We start from the raw sequence: 22,715 nt of genomic DNA on the forward strand, positions 1-22,715 counted from the left end.
GAACACCATTTGCAACGCGTTGCAAACAAAGAAACAAATTTATACTTGTAAAACGCATCGACTCCGCGGGCACTCCGGGCGACATGACGCCATTTTGAAAAAAAAATTTTTCGCACCTAAATTTTGCAACAATATCATAAATTCACATCAACACTACAATATGATAATATGGCTAATATTGTAGCAGGAATGTGAGAATAATGACAATATTGATGTAATATTGGCCATATTGTTGAAATTTTAGGTGCTGAAGTGAAAAAATTTGTCAAAGGACAAAATGTATTATCACACATGGCGTCAAAAATATTCAATGTTTCAAGAAAATTATCATGAAATTAGATGCTACTGTACTTTATAAACGAATTTAATCCAAATTTTGTGTAATAATAAAGTATATTTACCTATTTTTTCGAAGAAAATTGCCGTGAACGAGCGAGAGACGCCGCAGGGAAAACGGTTTAAATGCACTGAACAAGTACACAACATACCCAAGTCTTCTCCGTCTCTGATTGGCGGATGGAAAACAAAATGGCGATGCACCGGAAGTCTCGCGTTAAATTCAAAAATTATCAAATCCTGAATAAACGTGATTGGTCAGTTGTGCAAGACTTTAGGTCTGTGTATCGGGCTTTATACTTATTTAAATTATTCAAATTAATATTTTTTGAAAATAATTGTTAAAAAATAAACAAAATAAATAATAATTGTATTCTGCTAAATAAATTATTTAGAACAATAATTGTAAATTAATATATAATAAATAAAATAAATAATAAAAATAGATAAAAAAAAGTTCCATAAGTAATATTTAAATTAATTATAATTTATTTTTATCATAAATATCTGTAAAATAAATTTTATAAATAAATAAATACTATAAGCAAATATAATTTGTTATAAATTAGAATTCAATTTAGTTAAATTAAATATTATTATTTATAATTATAATAAAAATTCATTCCTTCATAATTAAAAAAATATAAAGAAGAAAAAAATAATAATAAAATTATTGTAACAATTCTATAAATTGTATTTTCTAAATATTATAATATTAAATAAATATGATTTATTATAAATTATAATTAAAAGTTAATTTAATTAAATACTATTGTATATAATTATTATTATAATAATAGTATTAATTCATAATTAAAATAAATTAAAATAAAACAATAATTTAAAAACTTATAATAATAATTATTATTAATAATAAAATGGTGCTTAAGAAAAAGATTCCCTTATATCAAAATATAATCGTTTAATCAACAATAATGTTTCATAATACAAAGACCCAGAATGCTGAAAAATCGCAAGAATAAAAATACTAGTCACTTGTATTTTCTAAGTATCATTCGTCCCATCACAGATTTTGCTCCAGTTGAATAATTTCTTCCTATTTTTTTTTCTTTTTTTTTGCAATATTCTAACTGGTAACATTTTTCCTTCTCTCACCTAATTTAAAATTAGTGCGAGCAAACGATAAAGGAAACAAAAGAACAAAGTCACACATTATTATTATTATTTCGATGCAATTGACAAACTGTAAGAAAATTTATTATTTTTCTCTACTATTAATTATATAAAAGACTTTTTTTAAAATATGCCCAATATTAAAAAAGAATTTGTAAGAAACATTATCACACAAAACTCGTTGGTATTATTTATAATGTTAATATAGAAAATTCATGAAACGCCCACTGCCGTTTTTGATACTAAGTAATGCCCATTAATCGGTGAGTCATTGATACTGGCAGTGATTATACAAAAATTTAATATTGTAGGAGCGTTTATCTTAATAAAAATCTAAGAAGCACTTCTTAGTTTAAAAGGATGGGCAGTCCTTTTTTAATTTTAATCATTTTAATTTAAATTACTCCGAAATCAATTAGAAATTCGCAGAGGCTAAACGATAATAAAGATAATGTTTTTTTGTTTACATTTAAAGAAAACAAAAAATCATTATCAAGTAAAATGTAAAAATTTCTAAAAATAAAAATCAAAGCGAGAACATCTCGCAAATTGGAAAATATACGTTCGAAAATCTACATCAACAATGTTTGAGAATTCTAGAGTAGCAATAAAAATACTTAGATCATCTCAAAGTGAAATTAATTATAACAGAAAATTCGTTGAATCATTTCAATCCGTATATTATTTTGAGAGTCACCCTGTTTATCACTCGAAAGCTATCATTATAAACTACCTATTTGTACAATTAATTCTATTTTACCATTAACGACATAATATATATCCTTTTTATCTATAATTGGAAAAATTGCATTTTTCTTTAATTAAGTTGCTTTACTTCTAAAAGTTGAGGATAATTTTCAACTATATTCAAAAGAATTCCGTCAATGTAGGATCTCAATTGAGAGCTCACTTCCTGCTGTTCCTTTAGGGCCTGCTTCCACTGTGAAAAACAATTTTAATTAGATAAAAAATAGATTTAAAAAATTAGATAATTAATCGTATTAAAAGGGAAAAATTGTTTATAAAATTCTAAGTTCTAGTAAGTTATTAAAAAAAACTGTTGATAAAATGATTTTTATTCTTAAAGAAAGAATTCATCTCACTTCAGCTAGTGTGCGTGGTTCTGGCTCCCTCGGTTTACTGCCGTCAGTCTGATCTTGATTCATTCCTGCTAATAATTCAGCAGCAAGACTAGATCCTTTATCGACATTGTTCGCACAAGGATTCAGCATTAATAATTCCCGGCCCGCCTGTAATGCCGCCGCCGCTTGAAGTTCGTCTCTTGACTCCTCTAAACCTACAAGTCAACAAATTTAATAAATATAAAAAGAAAACTAAAAATTAAATTCTTTACTTTATATACTCCAAATGGATTTTTTTTGTGAATTAATGAATTCCGCTAATTAAAATACCTTCTCGTGTGATGAGAATGTAAAAGATTCTTAAAAATGAATAAAAATAAGGACGTACTTTTATTTCGTGTTCGTAAATGGGAAATTTCCTGCATTAGTGCATCTAATTTTTGTTGCTCGTCAACGTGCGCCGCCAATTCTTCTCTGGCAACTTCAAGCATTTGTTTGGCTTCATTTGAGCGACTCACTGCCTGACGTACAAGTTCCTGTGCAGCTTCAGCGTCTCTCCTTGCATCGTCCAACGAGTTTTCTAGTTGGCCTTTTTCCTGTCGAACTTTTTCCAACTGCTCCCTTAACCGAGAGACTTCATCTCTTAAACTGGCGCTCTCAAGTTCCATCGCTTGCAATTTTATCGAGCAATTCTCCAGTTGCAACTCCTTCTCCCGTTCCAATCGGCAAGCGAAGTCTCGATGCCTCCTCTGCTCGGCCTATTCGAAAAACAGAAAAAATAATATAAAAACTGCAGATTTTGTTATTATTTTAAGAATAATTTTTCAATTTTTGAAATAAAATGTTCTCAAAATTTCACAAATTCGAAACTTATTTTTTTCTTGACAAACTTAAAATATTGGATTCAATAAGTTTTAAAGATATTTTTTTTTAATTTAATGTCCCTAAAAATTTTATTTATTTCTCTAGCAATTTAATTTTTTTCAAAAAATTTTCCGTCGGTAATAGAATTTAAGAATTAGAATGAAGTAGTTAAAAGCAAAAAAAAACGAAGAGAAAAAATAGTTTCTTGTCTTTTTGAAAATTGAAAAATTAAAATAAAGTAATTCAAAAGAGAAAAAAAAAGAGAAGAAAATTCTAGTGCATTGAAATACGGACTTGCAGTCTTTCGTCGGCCCTGCTCTCCGCATCCTTAGCAGCTTCCTCCAACATAAGTACCCTGGCCTGGAGCGTCGCATTTTGCTCCTTCGCCCTGGCGTACCTCTCCTCTCCCACCGAATGTGTGTCCGCTAAAGCGTGCATTTGCTCTTGTATCATTTGTACCTAGAAAAATTAACAAACACAATTAGACGACAAAATTTCACTCTAATTACAAACTAAAAAACAAATATACACAAATTTGAATTTTCCTTGTCGAAAAAGTGAAAAATAGTGAAAATTTTCAGTAGTGAAGACACGAAAGAACGGATTATTGTAAATTACTAGAAGTAGAAAATAATTTAGAATAACGTCTTTTTACCTTCTTTTCTCAAATTAATTTCTGTTCTTTACCATCAAAGAAAGTAAATCTAAAGAGAAAATTTATTTTTTCCCAACAAAAACGATTTTTGTTAAAATAATTGTTGAAAAATTTCGAAATGATCGAAAAGTCGAAACAATATTTCCTGTCATTAAAATTTAATTGTTTTTTTTCTCTCGTAAATATAAATTCCATTGTTCTTTCGCGAATAATTCCGTCTTTATTTTTTCCTCGCTGTGCTGTTTCAAAAACAAAATAATTATTTTTACCTATTCTCTAGTTGAAATCGAAACCAGTGGAACTATTTTTTCTATTTAAAATACAGCTATAAGATTCAGGTTCCTATATACGTGTTTTATAATGCCGGTCAATAACCATAAGCGTCAACGATCGATGATGCCTATATTTTCTTACTTGTTCGTCTGATGCACTGGGACAATTGTGCCGTGAGTTATGATCTTGTAAAGGACAGTGCTCCAAAAATTGAAACTGACCTTCCCACAGATCGTACTCGAGACCGGCACCAGGTTCACAAGTTGTAACGTCACTATTAAAAATAATATCAAAATTTGTCTTGCAATTATTTAAATTATCGAATTTACACGATTTATTATTATCAACGACACCAGTTTCTTCACAGTCCGCTTCCATTCTACTAGCTTGACATTTTACGAGTTACAAAGTTATATTTTATGCATATGCCGCAAGCGCGTGTGTCGTATTTTTTCTTTCCAGCAGAATGACTATTTCGATCGTCACTCTAACTCCATTAGTATAGTAACTTCCACGGATTATATTTACACTGAAATGACCTTATTATTATCTTTGCTAATATTTTTTTTATTACTCTTTCTTTGGAAAAATGGGGAACAATTTCTGTTTAGATAATAGAAAACAACGCGCACTTTCGTCTCGTCTTGGCCGACGCCTTAAATTGCTCGAATATATATTTGTTGGATAGTCTCGATTATGTCGTGGGTTGTTAGTCGTAGTGGGCTATTTATGCACTCCATACTCTGTTTCGCCTAACTCCTTTTAATATCATTTTCTAATTAGAATCATTGTCGGGGAAGATCTGAAAATACATTTAGTTTAGTTGACATTTTTTTTCATTTCGAATTAACTAATTGAAAGCAAAATTTTCTACAAAATTATTTTTAGATAGCTTATTCTATTATTAAAAAATATATTTAAATAAAATAAAAAATATATTAAAATGTAGACAAAATTAAAATAAAAATTATAATGAAAACAAAACTAAAGTGAAACAAAATAAAAATTAAAATAATATGCTAAAATAAATTTACTAAAATAAATATATTCAAAAAAATAAAAATAAAAAATATATAATCGGAAAAAAAGTTTCTTACTCAAAGATTCGTTCCATCGAATTAAAATTAACCATCGAGCCATTTTTTCAACTGCACTATACTCCAATATCCGGTGTCAAATAAAACTAATAGAAAAGTTAGAAAAACCCAGCCTTTCCATTCGAGAAAACTTTTATTATTTACTGAAACATGTTTCGGGCAAGCCATCGCGAGAATAAATTTCAATGAATATTAATTACAAACTATAATTCCAATAATTCTTGTTTCGATAAAATCTCAGTTTTTTTTTTGTTACTTAAATTTTTTCCTACTGTTTCAAATTTAATTTACTCTAAAATATCTAAAATTAAAATTTGCAAAAATTAAATTACTGTAATTTAGAATTTTGACTTTTTGATAACTTAACAAAAAAAAAAAGAAAAGACTGCAGTTAATTAACAAAAAAATATCAACGCGTTTCACTCTGAACTAGGCCGTCAGATAAATATCAATTGTTCCCACTTCTCGCAATCAATATTTTTCCGGAAGCTATATTTATCGCGTTAAAATAAAAAAGCGAGAGAAATTAACATTTCTTATTTTATTTTTCAGAGTTGATTTTTAATTTACAAAAATAATTATTTTTTCCATGGAAAAATTTTTTCATTTCAAACTATTTATTATTAATTTATTGAATTTATTGAATTTTATGAATTTATTTAAAGAAATGAAAATAGTTACAAATTCAAATACTACATTTATTGAATAATTGTTCTTACATTTTTTTTTATATCATTTATAGATTTTCATTTTTTTCTTTTTCGTTCAAAAGACTCAAAACGGAAACTCCTTCATTGCTGTTCAATGTTTTTTGCTCAATTACCGAACTCGGTTTATTCAAGGAAATTTGAGTAACTAAAGAAGAAAAAATATTTTACACAAAATGTCATTTCGAAATAATTAAATATTTGGATAAATAAAAAGTATAAACGTACTTTTATTCGTCACGCGGTTCTTTTTCAATAATTTGCTATACAATGAATCACAGTCGATGGGCTTATGAAACAAAATGCTGCTTGTTGAAAAAAAAAATAAAAAACTGTTATAATCTCCAAATTAGTCATTTTTCTCTAAATTTCATAAATTTCTGAATATTTTAAATATTTTCTAATAAAATATAATAAATAGTAATTGAAAAATAGAAAAATATTTAATAATAATTAAAAAATCGAGAAATAGATTCAATAATAATTCAAAAATAGAAAAAGATTCAATAAGAATTAAAAAATAGAAAAAGATTCAATAATAATTAAAAAATAGAAAAATAATTCAATAATAATTAAAAAATAGAAAAAAAATTCAATAATAATTCAAAAATTGAAAAAGATTCAATAACAATTAAAAACTGGATAATAATTCTTTGGAAAATAAATTTAAACACTTGATTGAAGCGACAAATAAATAAATATTAAAAATAGAAAACAAAAAGAAAAGATGCAGACGGAAAACAAATTTTCCAAGAATTCGAATAATTATTTACACCTTGAAAGAAGTTAATTAACGCAAAACTAAAGCAATGGTAAAACTCACGCAAAAAGTAAAACAGACGCCACTGACAGTAGAATGAGAATTCCGTAAGTGAACGGATTATTAATGAGAAAACTCCCGTAATTAAAAGTTGCTTTTTTAAAATAAAGTTTGCGATGAAAAAGTCCCATCTATATGTTAAGGAACTTTACGTAAAGCTAATTTCTCATCATCCGTCATAAAAGTTCCAGAACTTTTTTGATTTTCCCTCAATAAAGTTTCTTCGGATCTACGTGATTTATTGCTGGCCGTATCAATAGAGATATTTTTACAATTTCTTGATTTTTGAACAGTATTTTTTGAATTGGATGGCGATGAAAATTTTTTTGGAGTTGAAGTGCCAGAAATTTCATCAAATTTTGGCTCAATTATTCCCTTATTATTAGTACAACAAACATTTGACGCCGGGCAATTCTCTGAGACATCTCTTTTTTCTATTTTTCTCAATGGTGCTCCAATTGGAAGCAAATGAGGATTCTGTACATAATTCAACGTTTTAGAAATTTATTTCTTTTAATTTAATGATTTAAAGATTAGAATTTATATTTTTTATTCGATAATATCATTTCCTACGGAAGTATTTTTTGGGAACTTTTTATCTTTAAGACGAAGAGATTTAAAAAAGGAAAAATACCTGATGGGATAAAAAAGAAGGAGTCGACCTTCCGGAATTACTAAAGTAACTTCGGAGAAAATTGTAAGCAATAATTATGGAAATAATTAGAAGTGTAAAAAGAATAATTGGTAGCCAAGAAGTTTCTTTGGTTGAATGTACTTCGTGCGAATTAAAATCAGAAGGACGATCGGATTGACAAGTGCATGGTGCTGCAATTATAATAATATCAATAAATAATTGAATTAGTCATTTCTTGATAGAATCTAAAAATAAAAATTCGAAGTAACCTACTTGAATAATGTTGATAAGGCCTCGGTGGAGGTTGGAAATAATTTTCACATGGAATATAAGAAGGATACGAGTGATAATTTTTACAATTTGTCGTTGAATCCTGATCAGTTGCCGAAAAAGATTTTTCTATCATATGACGAATGGGAATAAACGAGTTTCTCGATGAACTGACTTCATGTAGTTTTAATTTGTTTTTACAAGAGAATTTTCATTTATTTGTTATTGAATATAATAAAAAATAAAAATACTGAAATATATTTCCACTGGTTTTGATTTTGAAAAAGGTTTCTCTGATAATGCCGAAGATTACATTTAATGTCAAGTATTTGCCTACATTTCTAAAGTGTCATTTTTTACAACTCTGAAATTGTCTGCTTTTCACTTTCAGCCATCGATTTTCAGAGCTGTGTGTTTGTTAATAAGTAAACAAATTATGACGATTTATTTTAATTGAATTCTAATTGATCTACATAATTTAACGATTACTATATACCTAAATACATTTTTTTCTCGCGAGTCACGATCGAACCGAAAGTTTTTCGATTACAATCTTTTCTTACAAACGTTTTTAATTTTTATCTACTTGACTTTTATCTATTTAATTTAAATTTTACTTTAATTAAATTTAATTAAACTTAAAATAAATTTAATTAAACCTACATTAAATTTGATCAAACATTAAATTTAATTAAACTTTTATTTCCTCATTTTTACTCGATTTAGAATTTATTTCGACTTAAATTCCATTCCTCGGTTATTTTATTCTTTAATTGCTTTTCTAAATTCTAAAGCTTGTTTGGAATTATTTAAATGCTGCTTACGGTCAAAATATGGTTAAAAATATCTACGATTTTCCAAATTTTTCACTTTTTCGAAAACGGAAAATTCTTCTTGATAAATAAAAAAAAGAATCAATTTTTTTCAACACTCACTCTGTGACTGAGATCCAGGACGTCGTCTTCTAAAGAGACATCGCTGTACATTTCTTCTCCTGTATCACAGATAGATCCTCTTCCTGAACTATTGAAACTACTACTTCGATAAAGTTGACTGAAAAGTAAAATTTTTTTTTATATTATTATTTTATATTATTTTTTTTGCATTAGAAAAAATATAAAATATTTAATACCTTGCTAGTGCATTAGAGCTTAATCTTTTCCTGTTGGTTCTGAAAGAAAAAAGATAAAGAGAATTAAAAACAATGATTAAATTTTCAAAAAACGGGATTTCCGCTTATTATTTTCAAGAACGCTATAAAAAAATTACGTATTTTCCTTACCCAGTTCTTCTCAGCGAAGTTCTAAGCCAGGAATGTCGGCCAATAGTTGAGTTCGGACTTTTCGGATTTCTGAAGCAGATAAAAGTTAAATGAAAGTCAGTAAAAGAATATATTTTTTGTACCGAATGTTAGAAATCGAATCTACAATTTATATTTCTGGCTAATATTTTTATTATCTCAATAGTTTCGAATTTCTAATTTAAATTCGAATAAACTAATTCCATATATTTTTAATTCAATTCCAAATTGAGTAATTAATATTTCATTATTAATTTTTAAAATTAATTAAAATTAGTTATTAAAAAAAATTCTTTTTAGTGTAGACATTTCGACGAAATAAAAAAATGGAAGACAAATACAAAAAAATTACAAAATCATCAAAATTGTTCAATTTTGATGGAAAATTTAACAAAAAAGTATAAATAAAAATTGCAGAATCATCAAAATTATTAAATTTTGATGATTCTGTAATTTTTATTTATACTTTTTTTTTGACATTAATTGAATAATTAGGTAACCTCGACAATCGTGTCATCATTTTATTCCGGCTCAAGAATCTGAACAATGACACGAAAAAAAGAAGCAGTCCATTGTGCTTGCATTAAATTTTTTTTCTTCTTCTCCTTTTTGATAAATACTCCCCGAGTTCTTTTCAAAACAATTCTAATACATAACCAACGCAACGTGTAATTGTAGACTTTGCAAGAAAGCAATGGCAGTCATGAAACTTTGAAATTATAATGAATAAGGTGCTTGAATTTATTCCCTTATACTCGTCTTCCTGTTATGTTTTTCGATTATAACAACCGTGATTCTCACGGGCTTTAAAGGAAGCGAAAAAAGTCCTTGCACGATACACACCAATGAAATTGTGATGCAAGTTATGTGTACAATGTGAGGAATTAATTCCTCTTGTTGCATTACGTCAAATAGTGTCAAAAAATAACTACACTATAGAGAGTGTAATTTATTTAATCACAGTCGTATTTAAATTTAAAAATACTACATTCATATATTGTATATTTTATATTGTATATATGAAAATAAAGTATTTTTAAATTTATTTCATTCGCAGTAAATTAAAACGATCGTCATATAGAATGTTTGATAAAAAATGATACGCCCCTTTTATTATTATCCAACTAATCGAGAGTAATCGCCAGGGAATTAAAATTTAATAAATCGGAAGCATTTTAAAAAGGAAAAAGTGACTTGGAAGCCTCTGCTTTCTCTTCTATATAGTTGTACTCAATTTTCTAACGAGGCTAAATAGATAGTCGAGGAGAAAAAACTAATTGCTGCTGCATTGAACTGATAATCGGAATATCATATTGAATTCAATTTTTTCTTTTGTTTTTTCGCCTACAAAAAATATCCGCTAATCCAGTTTTCCCAAATCATCTGAAGAAGAAAAATTCGAATTAACTTCAAATATTTTTAATTTGTTTATATTTATTATTAAAATTAATTTTCAGCAGATTAAATAAATAAATTAACGCTATATTGAAATTAACTGTCAGCAGATTAAAAAATAAATTCACGCTTTTTTATTGAAATTAATTTTTTACGTCTTTCAAACAAAATAAATAACGAAAATCGAAAATTACAAAAGAAAAAAAATACTTTGTTCGCTAATAAATATTAGCAAGTTATTGTTAAAAATACTGCAATATTACGCAACAATTTTCGTATTCGTTGTAATATTTTCAGTAAATCAACAGTCGACTTAAATAAAAAAAAGAAAAAAATATTGTTGGTAAATATTAAAAAAAAAGAATGTATAAAATGATTAATATTCACAATATATTTGTAAGAAATATAAAATTGTATTTGTAAACAATGATGCTTACGAATTAGCAATTCTTAAATTTGCACAATGCGAAAGGAAATGTGTTTCTTGAAATATGCAAATACAAACGAAAATTGCTTAATGCGTATTCGTTATCAATTGCATTGTATCTTATTCGTTTGCAATTGCACACTATTGTCATCACATTTATCATCCACCGATATTGCTTGTTATCTAAAAATAATTACCACAATATAACACGAAAATAGACTAGAAAAACTGGACTTTCAAAGGAAACGCATCGCTAACAATTTTTTGAAATTGAAAACTCGTTTTTGATAAAATGAATTTTAAATTCATTTTCTTTATGTAAGCATTGTTTTTCTATTAAATTTCCGGTCAATTTAAAACGAAATATTTTGTAAACCATTGTAAATAAAAATTATTCAATCGAAATTATTATCCAAAAAATTATTCAAACAAAATTATTATCCAAAAAATTTTAAAATTGACAATTCTTTAAATTATTTGGAAGTTTAAATATTTTGCTCGATTATAAATATAAAAAAAATAGTTTGAAAATTCAGTTTAATATTGAGTAAAAAAATTTGTATCAAATTGAAATTTGAAAAGCGAATTTGAGTAAAAATTATAAGTTTCCTTTTATTTAAATTCGTCGATTTGATTTAAATTGAACGAATTTAAATAAAAGGAAACTTTTTCCCAGTAACTATTGTCTTCCTCGTCTCGATTGGATTGAAAATTAGTTTAGAATGAAATTGAATTCCTTTAATCGAAAATTATTTGCCTCTTGTTTTTGTCGACGACAAAACAGAATTTTTTTTCTGGTAATAGAAAAAAATTCTCTCATTGCTAACTTAAAAATGACCCTGGTGAACGTTTCCCTGAGTTTGAATTTTCGATTTTCGCTGCTTCTTCGTCGGCAGTGACTCACCTCAAAGAAGCGGGGCCCGTAGGCGACGGTGCTGAGCTGCTACCACCAGGAGATTCCTCCTCGTCGCAATCACCTTCAACAGAGCCAAAGGCCTCGTAACGTTCTTCCTCCTCGTGATTTCTAGTGACCTTGACTTCACACGAAGAAGCATTATTTGGATCAGGACTGGCCGAAAATGATCCCGAATCGTGATGATTCAAATCGATGGACATTGAAAATGAAGGTGGACCACTTTCGCTGTTCCATCGTGTTCGCTCGTTATTCAAAATCCGTTCATTGTCATTCCTCGGATTAAATTCAGATTCCTCTCCAGTGGCGGTGTTATTGGTATTGTTAACTGCCAGGTCGTTCTTATTAGCTACGTCGACTGTCGAGTTGTTATTACAGGTGACACTTACGCCTGGTGAACGGGAGCTCACCATCCTTCTCTTTCCGCCAGCTCAATCAGTCGACTTTGCAGTCTGTCGACAATCGTGAGAGTTGATCTTGAATAGAAAAAAAAGAAAAAGCAATTCAATACATATGAATGTGTACGTAGATTTAAAATGCTTTAATGCACCAGAGACTAGACTAGATGGAGTCGCGAGTGAAACTGAAAAGCTAATGGAGAACGAGAATCAAACTGGCACACGGCAGAGGTAATGCACGAACGCGAACGAACCGACAATGAGTCATACCTGAGAAATGTCAGGAGGCTGACTGTGAGTCTCTCTCTCTCGGAGTGAGACTCCGAGATCTCTCCGAGTAGGTGAGAGAGAACTGCCGTCTCTCTTCTTTATGCAGAGGTGTTGCGTGCCGGGTACAGATTTCAATGCATACTGGGTGTTGCGAAAATATTCTTTGGCGAAAAAAATAATTTTTTTCCTCTACGAAACACCCACTCGAAAATCAAAATCACATCCTTCTTTTTACCGATTTTGTACTCATTTTTTTTACTCGAAAATTATAATCGAAATCGTTGACATTTTCGATTATAATTTACGAGTAAAAAATTACAAGTAAAACAGAATAATGAAAACAGTCAAATTTTCTCCGAAATTTCATGTCTCAAGTAAATAACTTTATGACCCAATGGGTCATAAAGTTATTTACTTGAGACGTGAAATTTCTACTTGAAAATTGATTTTATTATTGAATAATTGCACAAATGCAAAAACAGAACAAATCGAAAATTCTCTCCAGCGATCAAATTTAAAAACTTAAAAATAAATAAGTGAAATTTAGTAATAAAAAAGACATTAATTCCCCAAAATTTTGTACGTTCAATTGAACAATATTTTTTCTGTATAAAGATTTTCAAAAATTAATTTACTGTAATGAAAAATTCAAATTACAAATTTTAATTACCAAAATTAAAATTTTAGTTTCAAAATTATAATTTTAGTTTACTAAATTCTTCCTGAGATTCATATTTGCCTTTTGTAGAAAAATACAAATTTAACGAAAGTATTAAAAATATCGAAGAATTTTATAATTATGAAAAATTAATTTCTTCTACTTTCGGATTAATTTATAAACATTGCTATTTTTCGAATAAAATATTTTAGGAATATTGTCATTTATTTGTAATTAATTTTTTTTCGTAAAAAAATTGTAAAAACAAATAAAAGTTTATTTTCTTGTCACCGAGTAAAAAATATGTCTTGAACGGAACAAATGCCAAGTTCAAAACTTGAGTGCAATATAGAGTTAAGGAAAAGAAGCCATAGCGATCGATGAAGGAAAAAGGGCTAAAAAGAGATTAATATTATTTTTCAAATTGACTATAGAAATGTTGCACAAGGCTTCTCTGATTACAATAAGTCATTAAATCATGTCTCATTTGAATCCTTTGAGCATTATATTTCACTTTCATTCAAAATCAACCTTCTATCAATGGCCTTCATATGATTCTATGTTTAAAAAGTCATAGTACATTCACTTAAATATATAAACAATTGCCAAAGACACTGATTTTTCAATGAAAAAGATATTGACCCATAAAAGATCTTTATACTTAAAATCTTTATTTTAATCTTTATTTTGAAAAATTATTTGAAAAACAATTTCGACACGTAAATTCACAAAAAACAAAGTTATAATAAAATTAATTTTTCCATTTGTAAATTAATGTACTATTTTCAAAATAAATATATTTTCTAATAAAAAATTTACTATTTTCAAAATAAATATATTTTTAAATAAAAAATAAACTATATTTTGTGAACGTAGTAAGTAACTTAGTCTTATGTTCGAATTTTTAAAGAGACCGGAAATTGAAAATTGTGCAGAAATTTTTTTTGTATCGACAAGAAGACCGTGGCTTCTTTTCCAGACGTAAAAAACGAAAGTCGAATGTGTAGTGTATGAAATCCTTTTAAACAGATGAATCTCAGGAAGAATGGAGTGTCTTTTTTCACACCAGATAGACAAAGAATACCTTCACACACACGGCACTTTGATTTCATTGACTAACGGGAAAAATTCTCATCACAAGCGTCACACCTCTGTTGCTTTCGATATATTCTTTAAGAAAATAGGTTGAGGAATTCTTTCAAAAAAAATATTTTACTCCGAATTTTTGGAATTTTGAGTTTTTGACACGATCTTTAATCTGAAAAACAAGATTTTAAAAAGTTAACAGCTGCATACAAAAATTCGTTTATATTTGACAAATATAAGTTCCTACATCGTTTTCTTTTCAATGTTTATCTTTCTTGCCTTTTTCCCCCGAGATTCGAATTTCGAATTCGGTTTATTTTTAATTTTAGAGATGCTCTCAATTTTTTTTACTTTTCAAATCTATCTAAATATATCATCGCTTTTTACATTCTCGGATTATTTTTATAATTCTGATTATATTTGAAGAATTTATTCTATTTTTCCGACTTCATATTTTTTTTGTAAATTTCATCGAATTTTAGTAAATATATTCTTTTTCAAAATTTTTCGGAATAAATTCAGAAAAAGAAATTTCTAAATATGTGGACTTGAAATTTGTTCTTAAAATCGTTTGTCTTTACAGACTGTTTCTAAGTCTTTTCCTCGCGAGGACTAAATACTTATCATAAAGGTTTACAGTCCAAGAAGCGTGTCCATCATGCCATTGTGTTCTAATTTTTTTTATGTAATTACACACCTGACCTACAGGATTTGACAAAACGAGACAAATAATATCTACGCTGACGCACGTATGTCCTCAAAAAGTAATTTTTCCTCTGACCTACAAACGCCGCGGTTTCTTTAAAATAATTGTAAAATAATAGTAAAATAAATAAAATACATAAAGTAAAAAACGTAGATAAATAAAAAAAAGTATAAAAAGTAATGTAAATAAATATAAATAAATAAAAGTACAAAAGGTAAAGTAATATAAATAAATAAAAGGCATACATATAGTAAACAAAAAAGTGAAGTAAAAAAAAGTTACAACTAGCATCAAATATTAAATATCCTTAAACTTTTCGGCTGCATTAACTGACGCACGTGTAAATAAAATTAATCACAATCAACTCACCTATCAACTATAATTATCAATCCAAATACTCTGATAAAATTCCACACTCAAAATACACTAATTTTTATTTAATTTCTAGCGAGAAAAATTCCAGTAAAACACACACTAGTCAAACATTTTAGGATCGTGACTGCATTCGATGCACTATTGGAATGTTTCTAAGACACCTGTTAGGGGGAACGAACAGGTACACGAAAGAGACTAACGGTCAATGGTATTAGAATTTCGAATTAGTTTTATCCATTGCCATAGGGTTTTAGCACGAACACGACACTGAACACTGCATAGCGGAACTAAAGCAAATGTCAAGAATGCCAAGAGTGAGCAGGGTGAGCAGTGAACTGAGGTCTAACCAGCGAAAGCAAATGAAAACGGTACCAGGTACGCATGCTCGTTTAAGGTGAAGGAGGGCTTTTACAGGACTAGGACAATAACAAAAATTTTAATCCCCTCAAGAAAAAAACATCCACATCCCCAAAACAATTCTTTACAATTTCGATGAAATTTCAAACAAAAGCACTTAAAAAAATAAAAAAAAAGCGTATTTACAGGTAAACGTCTGAAATCTAATTTTTCTATATTCATAACGGTGTAAAAATACTTGATCAAAGCATATGTGTTAGTTCTTAGTTTTATAAATGCATAATGTGCAAGGCGATATGCAAGTACGAGAAAGTCAAACTTTAAGTCTATTTTTTTTATTATTTACTATTACGTTACCTGTTTTTAAACGTACATAACTTTTGCTCCCACCTTCGTCCTTAGAAAGTCTTCACTTGAATTGACTTGAATGTTTTGAACGTTTTGAATGCGACAGGTAAATCAAGAACCTAACCTAACAGGGTTCACCTTCTTCCTTATCCGCATTTAACAAGTTTTCTCAAAGTAAGCAAAATTTAACTGCATAATGATTGAATAGACCAATAAATGTACTTGTTTACTTATGAACTTTCTCAACTTTGTGTTATTTTAGCTCTTTATTTTTAATTTCTTTCTTGACACAATTTTCTCGTAAAAATGCATTGAACTGCATTTTAGTTGCCGACGTTCTGAACTTGTCTGCAAATGCAGGTAAGGTTAGGTTAGCTCAAAATCTCATTGGTCGATTCGTACCCGGGTTATTTAATAATATCAACGAAAAGTAAATCTTTATGTTGAAAAAAGCTAAATATGGGCAATAATTTCTTATTTTATTTTTAATTTGTTTATAATTTATTCCGAAAAAATTTTAGGTATATTATTTTTAAATAGAACGTGAAAAGGTGAAAAATAAAAAAATTAGTTGCGCACTTGCGCATGCGTCAAATTAGTGCAAAACTAAGTAACTAACTTCAGTGTGAACTGTGTAAACAAACTATTTCTCATAGAAAAACAGAAAAAGTTAGTAATAATAATAAGTGAAATTAAATTAATATTAATAAATTACGCAGGAAGTAATAATGTTTCATAAATATTATATTTTATTTCTATCAGAACAAACTCGTTTCCCATAACATTGATAGGAATACAAAATTAATATTTTCCCAGTGTGGTTCCACTTTTCATATCTCACAAGTTTCTTAATTTTTAAATTCTGAAATTAAGATTTCGATAATAAGGTAACTGTACTAAAACCAAAAAGTCTCTATTATAATTTAATGTTTAATGTACTTTCAGTGACAACTTTGTTGAATCTTTTGCAATAAGAGCAAAAAACTAAAACCTAACCTCATCACTTATTTAATTTTGCAATCAAATAACTAAGAAAGTAATAAGAAGAAGAAGAACTAATAAGTATTAATTGAGTAAAGTATCTAATCTCAAGTAGACTTAGAATGACTTTATAATTATGGCACGAGAAATAGAAAAATTAATAAATTAAACTTAAATTATTTTGTCTTTCATAATTAGAAAATCACAGTAATTTTTCAGCATAAAAGGATATCTTAGTGAAAATCGTTTAAATTTCAGATTATTCAAGGGGTAGATTCTCTTTCACTGCTACTACTACTCTTTTTGTAAACTTCCTTGTAAACCAGTTCTTGCATTTGCATCCTGAGAAGCATTCTTCGCTCGGCCGGCAAAGTTCTTATGTGAGGTAATAGGCTCATTAAAAAGAAATAATTATCATCGCAACGATTTCCTTCGAGAGGATCGACATTGAGGCCGTTCATTGAATCTGCATCGGCCATAAGAACTTGTTCAGGCGATAGATTTTGTAGCATCATCTCATTATCAGCAAGATTCTCCGAGACATTATGAAATTCAAGACTTTGAAATTGTTCCTCTGGTTCTTGTTTCACTTCAACTTGATGAATGCCATCGAGATTTATTTGTGTGTCACCATTGACAAGATCAAGAGTTGAATTCTCATCAACATTCGACACTTTATTAGTGGAACTTCCATTCTGATCAGTGTCCATTTCATTCGAATGATCATTGTCCGAATTACGAGAGCAATTACGTTCCCAAATTGGTGGTCGGGGTACCATTTGTTCCTTTAGAAACTGAAGGCTCTTGAAATGAATCCAAACGGGACGATTTCGATGATAATTGCTTTTTTGATAGACCAATTCTTTTTTCAATTCGGCTCGAAAAGTGTCTCGAAGACCTTTCCATTTTGCTTTCAAAACTGGTTCTGAAAATAAAGAGTTATGGTGATTTTTTTGTTTGAATTGTTGAAAAATTCAAAATATTTGGGAATAGATGGGAAAGGATTCTCTGTCGGTTGTTGAAAGTACGTTACTCTTTAAAATTTCAATTATCTTTAGAAACAATAAAATTCTTCTCCAAAATTCAATTATTTGCAAAAATTTTAATAAAATTCTTGGCAAAATTTCAATTATTTTCAAAAATTTTCCTCAATTCAATACTTTTTTAATATCTACTATTTTCATAAAATTTTCCAAAAGAATTCAATTATTTAAAATAATTTTTAATAAAATTCTACGCTAACATTTTATTATTTTCATAAAATAATAAAAATTTTACAGGAATTAAATTATTTGCAAATTTTTTATAAACATCTTCGCAATATTCAATTATTTTCATAAATAATCAAATTTTTTACAGAGATTCAATTATTTTCATAAATAATAAAACTCATTTTAATTTAATTTTAGGAAAGGGAAGTCTTCTTAAAGTTTTAAAAAATCGAAATCAAAGTAGAGTTGCAAATACATGTAGAATCACGTGCTCAGTGTTTTATTTCTAACAGAACGTGTCAAACGAATCGATAATATTTATACTTTAGCTGTTAAAAACGTATTATTTCCGACCAGATCTTTTAAAATGACAACTGTTTATAAACACATTATTGATATTGAAATATTTTTTAGTTAAGTATTATAGAAATAAAAAAGTAAAGTCCAGAAAAAAAGAAGTAAAATACAGAAATAAAGTACAGAAAGAAATAGAAATTAAATAAAAATTTAAACGCACTTGGAAGTTTGAAGATCGTTGCAATTTCCAGCCAAACTCTATTGGTCACTTCTCGATTGTGATAAGAGATGTGTCTCTGGTTCCAAAGAGCCGGTCTTTTGTAAACTTCCGCTATTAAGCGATTCGCATCCATTTTCACCTCGTCCTTCATTATTTTCAACTTTTTTTGCCTCTTCTTCTTGTGAAAACGAAAGAAAAAAAAATTTCTTCTAAAACGTGCTTGGAAAAGTCTTCTACGTTGTTGACTATGGTAAACTGAAGGCAAGTAAAATATGGGCGAATACTAGCGTCAGTAGAGCGATTAGCGCGCAGGACGCTTTCGAGTAACGATCGATTCGCTGAGCATTTCGCCCTCGCCTTGCTAGCGCTAGCGACATTTTCGTTCATATGTATACATATATATGTGTACGTCATATACCCCCTATAACAATTGTTCTCGAACCACCACCTGCGACTGTTCTCTCCTTGCCCCCTTCGCGTAAGCCACAATCTCAATTTTCTTGCCAGCTTGCACCTTTACAGTATTTTATCCCCCGATAAAATTTCTTTCTCTCAACCAACTCTCTAGTTTATATTTTAAAAATCTTGCAGCGCAAAAAATAATACAAACTTATTTTATAAATAATTTATTAAAAAAACTATTAAATAATTTTCTTACACACGTCTTCCGAAAATTGAAAAAATAATTTATTAAATAGCGGAAGAATTGAAAAAAATATTTTATTCTTAAATCGATTTTTTTATTCTTTTATTCCTTTTTTGTTTTGTTTTTTGAATTTTGAAACGGTTTTTCTGTTGCAGAAAGAGGAAAAAATGACGGAAGCTTTCGAAAATTACGAATTAATTGCCCAGGGTGCGGAGGCGAGACTTTACAAAGGCACATATTTGAATAGACCGGTCTTAATAAAGCACAGATTTGTCAAGAAATACAGACACGAAATTTTAGATAAAAGTTTAGTAAATCATCAAATTAAAAGCGAGGCTCGAGCATTGTCTCGAGCAACAGCAGCAGGTAAAAAAATAAATAAAGTTATTTACCAAATATCATTTTAATTATTTTAATTAATAAAAATTTGTTTCTAGGAGTGCTAACACCTGCGCTATATCACGTTGATCTACATCGCAGAAATATTTATATGGAATACTTAAATAATACAATGACTGTAAAAAAATTTATAGACGAAAATATTTCGGAAGACGAATCATTTTGGCAAGTTGCAAGGTCGATTGCCAAAGTTTTAGGCAATTTAGTTGGAAAATTGCACAGTGAGAATATTTTTCATGGAGATTTAACGACATCTAATATTTTACTAAGAGACGTTACGAACGAATCAAGAGACGTTAAAAAAGGTATTCTATTCTACTCTTAATTTTGTTAAATTCTCTTAACTGAATTTAATTTCCAATTTCGAATTTCACTTCTACTTACAAAAAGGAAAAATACTTTTACTAAGAATAAATTTCTTTCAGACCAAGTAATTCTAATAGACTTTGGTCTGGCCCACGTAAATTGTTCCGTGGAAGATTCTGCGGTCGATTTATACGTGCTCGAGAGGTCATTAAAAAGTGCACATTCAAAACTGAAGGATTTGATTTTTACTATTCTCGAAGGATATTTGGAAAATTACGTAGAGAAAAAGCAAGAAGAAAGAGGAAAACAAGTACTAAACAAACTAAAAGAAGTGCGATCGCGTGGCAGGAGACGAGTAATGATTGGCTAAGTTTTTATATAAAATGTAATTAAATTATTTTACATAATAAAAATTAAAAATTTCTACAATTATACCTGTTATTTATAAATATATTTATTTTAATTTAATTACATTTTAATGAAAGTTCGAGGTATCCACTCTCAATGAATGTATAAGTAACTTATGATTCAATAAGTCAATTATTAATGAACTAATTAAAATGAAGGACGTTAAGTATGAGTTATCAGTCTGCAGCCTTTATAAAAGGTTTCTATATGACAACATACATACATCCATCACTTTCCTCCTTTCACAACTTGTTTCCTATTTTTTTAGGATTAATTGAATCTCATTTACGTTGATATAATTTCTTTAATCAAAATGTAGGCCCGAATAAAAAATTATCCAAGTTACCTGCGAGCAAAGAATAAACTTTCAATAACTATACTTGAAAAAGAATTAGTTAATTAGTTTTCTATAATTTTCAAATAGGTATTTAAATGATTTAAATACTTACCAAAAAATCTGCAAACGAAGTCATAAATCCTTCTTTCGTCAACTCCCATGCACCACCAAATTCCTCCTCATCAACTTGTTGGTAACAACTAAAGTATAAATATGTTAAACCCGTATTTATCAAAACGAATCTGAAACAAAGAAATTTAAACAATTAACAATAAAATGAATAAAATCAAAATTTTTATTATCTAATAAAACTATTTTTAATTATTTTAATTCATATTTGAATACAAGACACCTGATAGTTATTTCTAAAAGCTAATAAATACAAATAACATTTTTTAAAATAGAGGAAGAAAATACTAATATAATAACAATAAACAATTAAGAATACAATATGGTATAATTGAATAATTTTAAGAAATAATGCAAGATGAATACAAGACTTACAATAAAAGGCCCAAAAATCCTTTAAGAGCTATAAGGCCCCAAGCAATACCAACAATTATTCCAATAACCTGACGAGACCAGTATATAACATCTAGAAATTCTTCCTAAAACGAAAATTGAATTAATAAGTATGATATAATTAATAGAGATAAAATAATAATCAGAAAATAAGAGACGAATGATGTTGTTTTAAATAAAATTAAGGTTATGTTTACTTTATCTGGCCACTCGGCATTGGCAGTAAATGCACGTAGCCAAACACTGCTGCTGTCACTTCCAACTTTGTCTGATTTAGATCGAGACATATTTAACTGTATTTTAATTAATAAAAACTAGTTTTTCTAAATCTAAAAATTGTGAGTCACAATTAATTATTGTGAGCTGTCACTTTGTCACCTGAGTGCCTGAGAAAAAGTAATTTCCAAAAATTGGATTGAGATGGCGCTTTATATTTTAGCGGGAAATTAAATAGAATTCAAAGAGTCGTATTTTATTCACATTGCAAAATAAGAAAAATCTTTTTTCATTTTTAAATTAAATACTATGACAGTAGTTACAATTCACTACTATTATAACAATAGCAAAGAGAAAGTATAGAATAATTTTTCGAATCTCAAAATGAAAGATTATTTTTCTTATTTTGCATTATCTTTTTTCGTTTTGCAAGAGTTGAGAAAGGTGAACCACAATCGACACACCGGATATTTGTCTATACAATTTTAATTTATTCTCTTACAACTATTTTGGTAAACTCATATTAAAAATTTGTTTTCTCTCATACTGGCTTTCCAATGGATAAATCATCAAATAACCGTTTCTTTTTCTTTATAAAATTCAAAAGTCTAATTTTAGAAAAAGTAAAAACATTCGAAAAGATTTTTTGTTTTCTAATTAAAAATTTTTTTTTCTAAAGTGAACAATATGTTTCATTTTTCGCAAAATGAAAAAACTTTTTCCAAGAATATATAAAGATTTTGAAAAGTAATACAAAATTCTAAAAGGGCAGTTTTTTTATCGCATTGATTAAGTTTTCAACTTCTATACGGAAAATTAGGCAGTTGAATATTAAAATTACAATTGTTGTATATATAATATATATCTCGCATTCTGTGCATCATCATCGAAGTAAAATCTCAATATTGACAATTTGTCGTTTGCAAATTTTTAAGGGAAATATATATACTTTTCTTTCCAAGTCAGAAAAAAAATTTAAATTTGACATAAATTTAAAATAAATTCTAATAACCATCAGATTTGATAGAAATTTACATTTTAACAAAAAATTAAAATTAAACAATAAA

At 28.1% G+C, this 22,715-nt stretch overlaps 4 protein-coding genes across 9 annotated transcripts; 1 reads left to right on the forward strand and 3 right to left on the reverse strand.

The window, feature by feature from the left end:
- Nucleotides 1-1,233: 1,233 nt before the first annotated feature.
- LOC122499098 (rab11 family-interacting protein 4A) lies at nt 1,234-16,452 on the reverse strand. Of its 4 annotated transcripts, none has more exons than XM_043607179.1 (9): nt 16,131-16,452; nt 11,899-12,383; nt 9,155-9,223; nt 9,005-9,043; nt 8,808-8,925; nt 3,711-3,875; nt 2,941-3,310; nt 2,574-2,767; nt 1,234-2,410 (listed from the first exon to the last, which is right to left on the reverse strand). In XM_043607179.1, the coding sequence occupies exons 2-9, from the start codon at nt 12,318-12,320 to the stop codon at nt 2,288-2,290; spliced, it is 1,500 nt and encodes a 499-aa protein (XP_043463114.1). In that variant the 5' UTR covers nt 12,321-12,383; nt 16,131-16,452; the 3' UTR covers nt 1,234-2,287. The 4 variants fall into 4 exon arrangements, with proteins under 4 accessions (XP_043463114.1, XP_043463112.1, XP_043463113.1 ...); XM_043607177.1 differs by having other exon boundaries at nt 16,115-16,452; XM_043607178.1 differs by lacking the exon at nt 16,131-16,452 and adding an exon at nt 15,395-15,727.
- A 252-nt stretch (nt 16,453-16,704) lies between these two features.
- On the forward strand, nt 16,705-20,920 carry LOC122499100 (EKC/KEOPS complex subunit TP53RK). 3 transcript variants are annotated; one of them, XM_043607184.1, is made up of 4 exons: nt 16,705-16,774; nt 19,616-19,826; nt 19,898-20,164; nt 20,285-20,920. In XM_043607184.1, exons 2-4 carry the CDS (start codon nt 19,628-19,630, stop codon nt 20,533-20,535), a joined length of 717 nt encoding a protein of 238 aa, XP_043463119.1. In that variant the 5' UTR covers nt 16,705-16,774; nt 19,616-19,627; the 3' UTR covers nt 20,536-20,920. The 3 variants fall into 3 exon arrangements, with proteins under 3 accessions (XP_043463119.1, XP_043463117.1, XP_043463118.1); XM_043607182.1 differs by having other exon boundaries at nt 16,724-16,992; XM_043607183.1 differs by lacking the exon at nt 16,705-16,774 and adding an exon at nt 17,345-17,471.
- LOC122499099 lies at nt 17,350-19,290 on the reverse strand. Its single transcript, XM_043607181.1, has 2 exons — nt 18,815-19,290; nt 17,350-18,011 (listed from the first exon to the last, which is right to left on the reverse strand). The coding sequence occupies exons 1-2, from the start codon at nt 18,963-18,965 to the stop codon at nt 17,350-17,352; spliced, it is 813 nt and encodes a 270-aa protein (XP_043463116.1). The 5' UTR covers nt 18,966-19,290.
- On the reverse strand, nt 20,602-21,835 carry LOC122499101 (respirasome Complex Assembly Factor 1). The gene is made up of 4 exons (XM_043607185.1): nt 21,630-21,835; nt 21,415-21,518; nt 21,023-21,152; nt 20,602-20,919 (listed from the first exon to the last, which is right to left on the reverse strand). Exons 1-4 carry the CDS (start codon nt 21,717-21,719, stop codon nt 20,878-20,880), a joined length of 366 nt encoding a protein of 121 aa, XP_043463120.1. The 5' UTR covers nt 21,720-21,835; the 3' UTR covers nt 20,602-20,877.
- Between the last annotated feature and the right edge of the window lie 880 nt (nt 21,836-22,715).

Source organism: Leptopilina heterotoma, unplaced genomic scaffold (genome assembly GCF_015476425.1).
Source record: "Leptopilina heterotoma isolate Lh14 unplaced genomic scaffold, ASM1547642v1 Lhet_166, whole genome shotgun sequence".
Taxonomy (NCBI): Eukaryota; Metazoa; Arthropoda; class Insecta; order Hymenoptera; family Figitidae; genus Leptopilina; species Leptopilina heterotoma.

Excerpts from the sequence above, each read along its gene's own strand:
- LOC122499098 (XM_043607179.1), bottom strand. The coding sequence starts at position 12,320 with ATGGTGAGCTCCCGTTCACCAGGCGTAAGTGTCACCTGTAATAACAAC. Across the intron at positions 9,224-11,898 it reads ACGGGCCCCGCTTCTTTGAG|AAATCCGAAAAGTCCGAACT; the intron begins GTGAGTCACTGC and ends TATCTGCTTCAG. Across the intron at positions 8,926-9,004 it reads AGCTCTAATGCACTAGCAAG|TCAACTTTATCGAAGTAGTA; the intron begins GTATTAAATATT and ends TTTACTTTTCAG.
- LOC122499099 (XM_043607181.1), bottom strand. The coding sequence starts at position 18,965 with ATGAAGGACGAGGTGAAAATGGATGCGAATCGCTTAATAGCGGAAGTT. Across the intron at positions 18,012-18,814 it reads AACGATCTTCAAACTTCCAA|AACCAGTTTTGAAAGCAAAA; the intron begins GTGCGTTTAAAT and ends CTTTATTTTCAG.
- LOC122499100 (XM_043607184.1), top strand. The coding sequence starts at position 19,628 with ATGACGGAAGCTTTCGAAAATTACGAATTAATTGCCCAGGGTGCGGAG. Across the intron at positions 19,827-19,897 it reads GTCTCGAGCAACAGCAGCAG|GAGTGCTAACACCTGCGCTA; the intron begins GTAAAAAAATAA and ends ATTTGTTTCTAG. Across the intron at positions 20,165-20,284 it reads ATCAAGAGACGTTAAAAAAG|ACCAAGTAATTCTAATAGAC; the intron begins GTATTCTATTCT and ends AATTTCTTTCAG.
- LOC122499101 (XM_043607185.1), bottom strand. The coding sequence starts at position 21,719 with ATGTCTCGATCTAAATCAGACAAAGTTGGAAGTGACAGCAGCAGTGTT. Across the intron at positions 21,153-21,414 it reads GGATTTTTGGGCCTTTTATT|ATTCGTTTTGATAAATACGG; the intron begins GTAAGTCTTGTA and ends TCTTTGTTTCAG. Across the intron at positions 20,920-21,022 it reads CTTCGTTTGCAGATTTTTTG|GTAACTTGGATAATTTTTTA; the intron begins GTAAGTATTTAA and ends CTTTGCTCGCAG.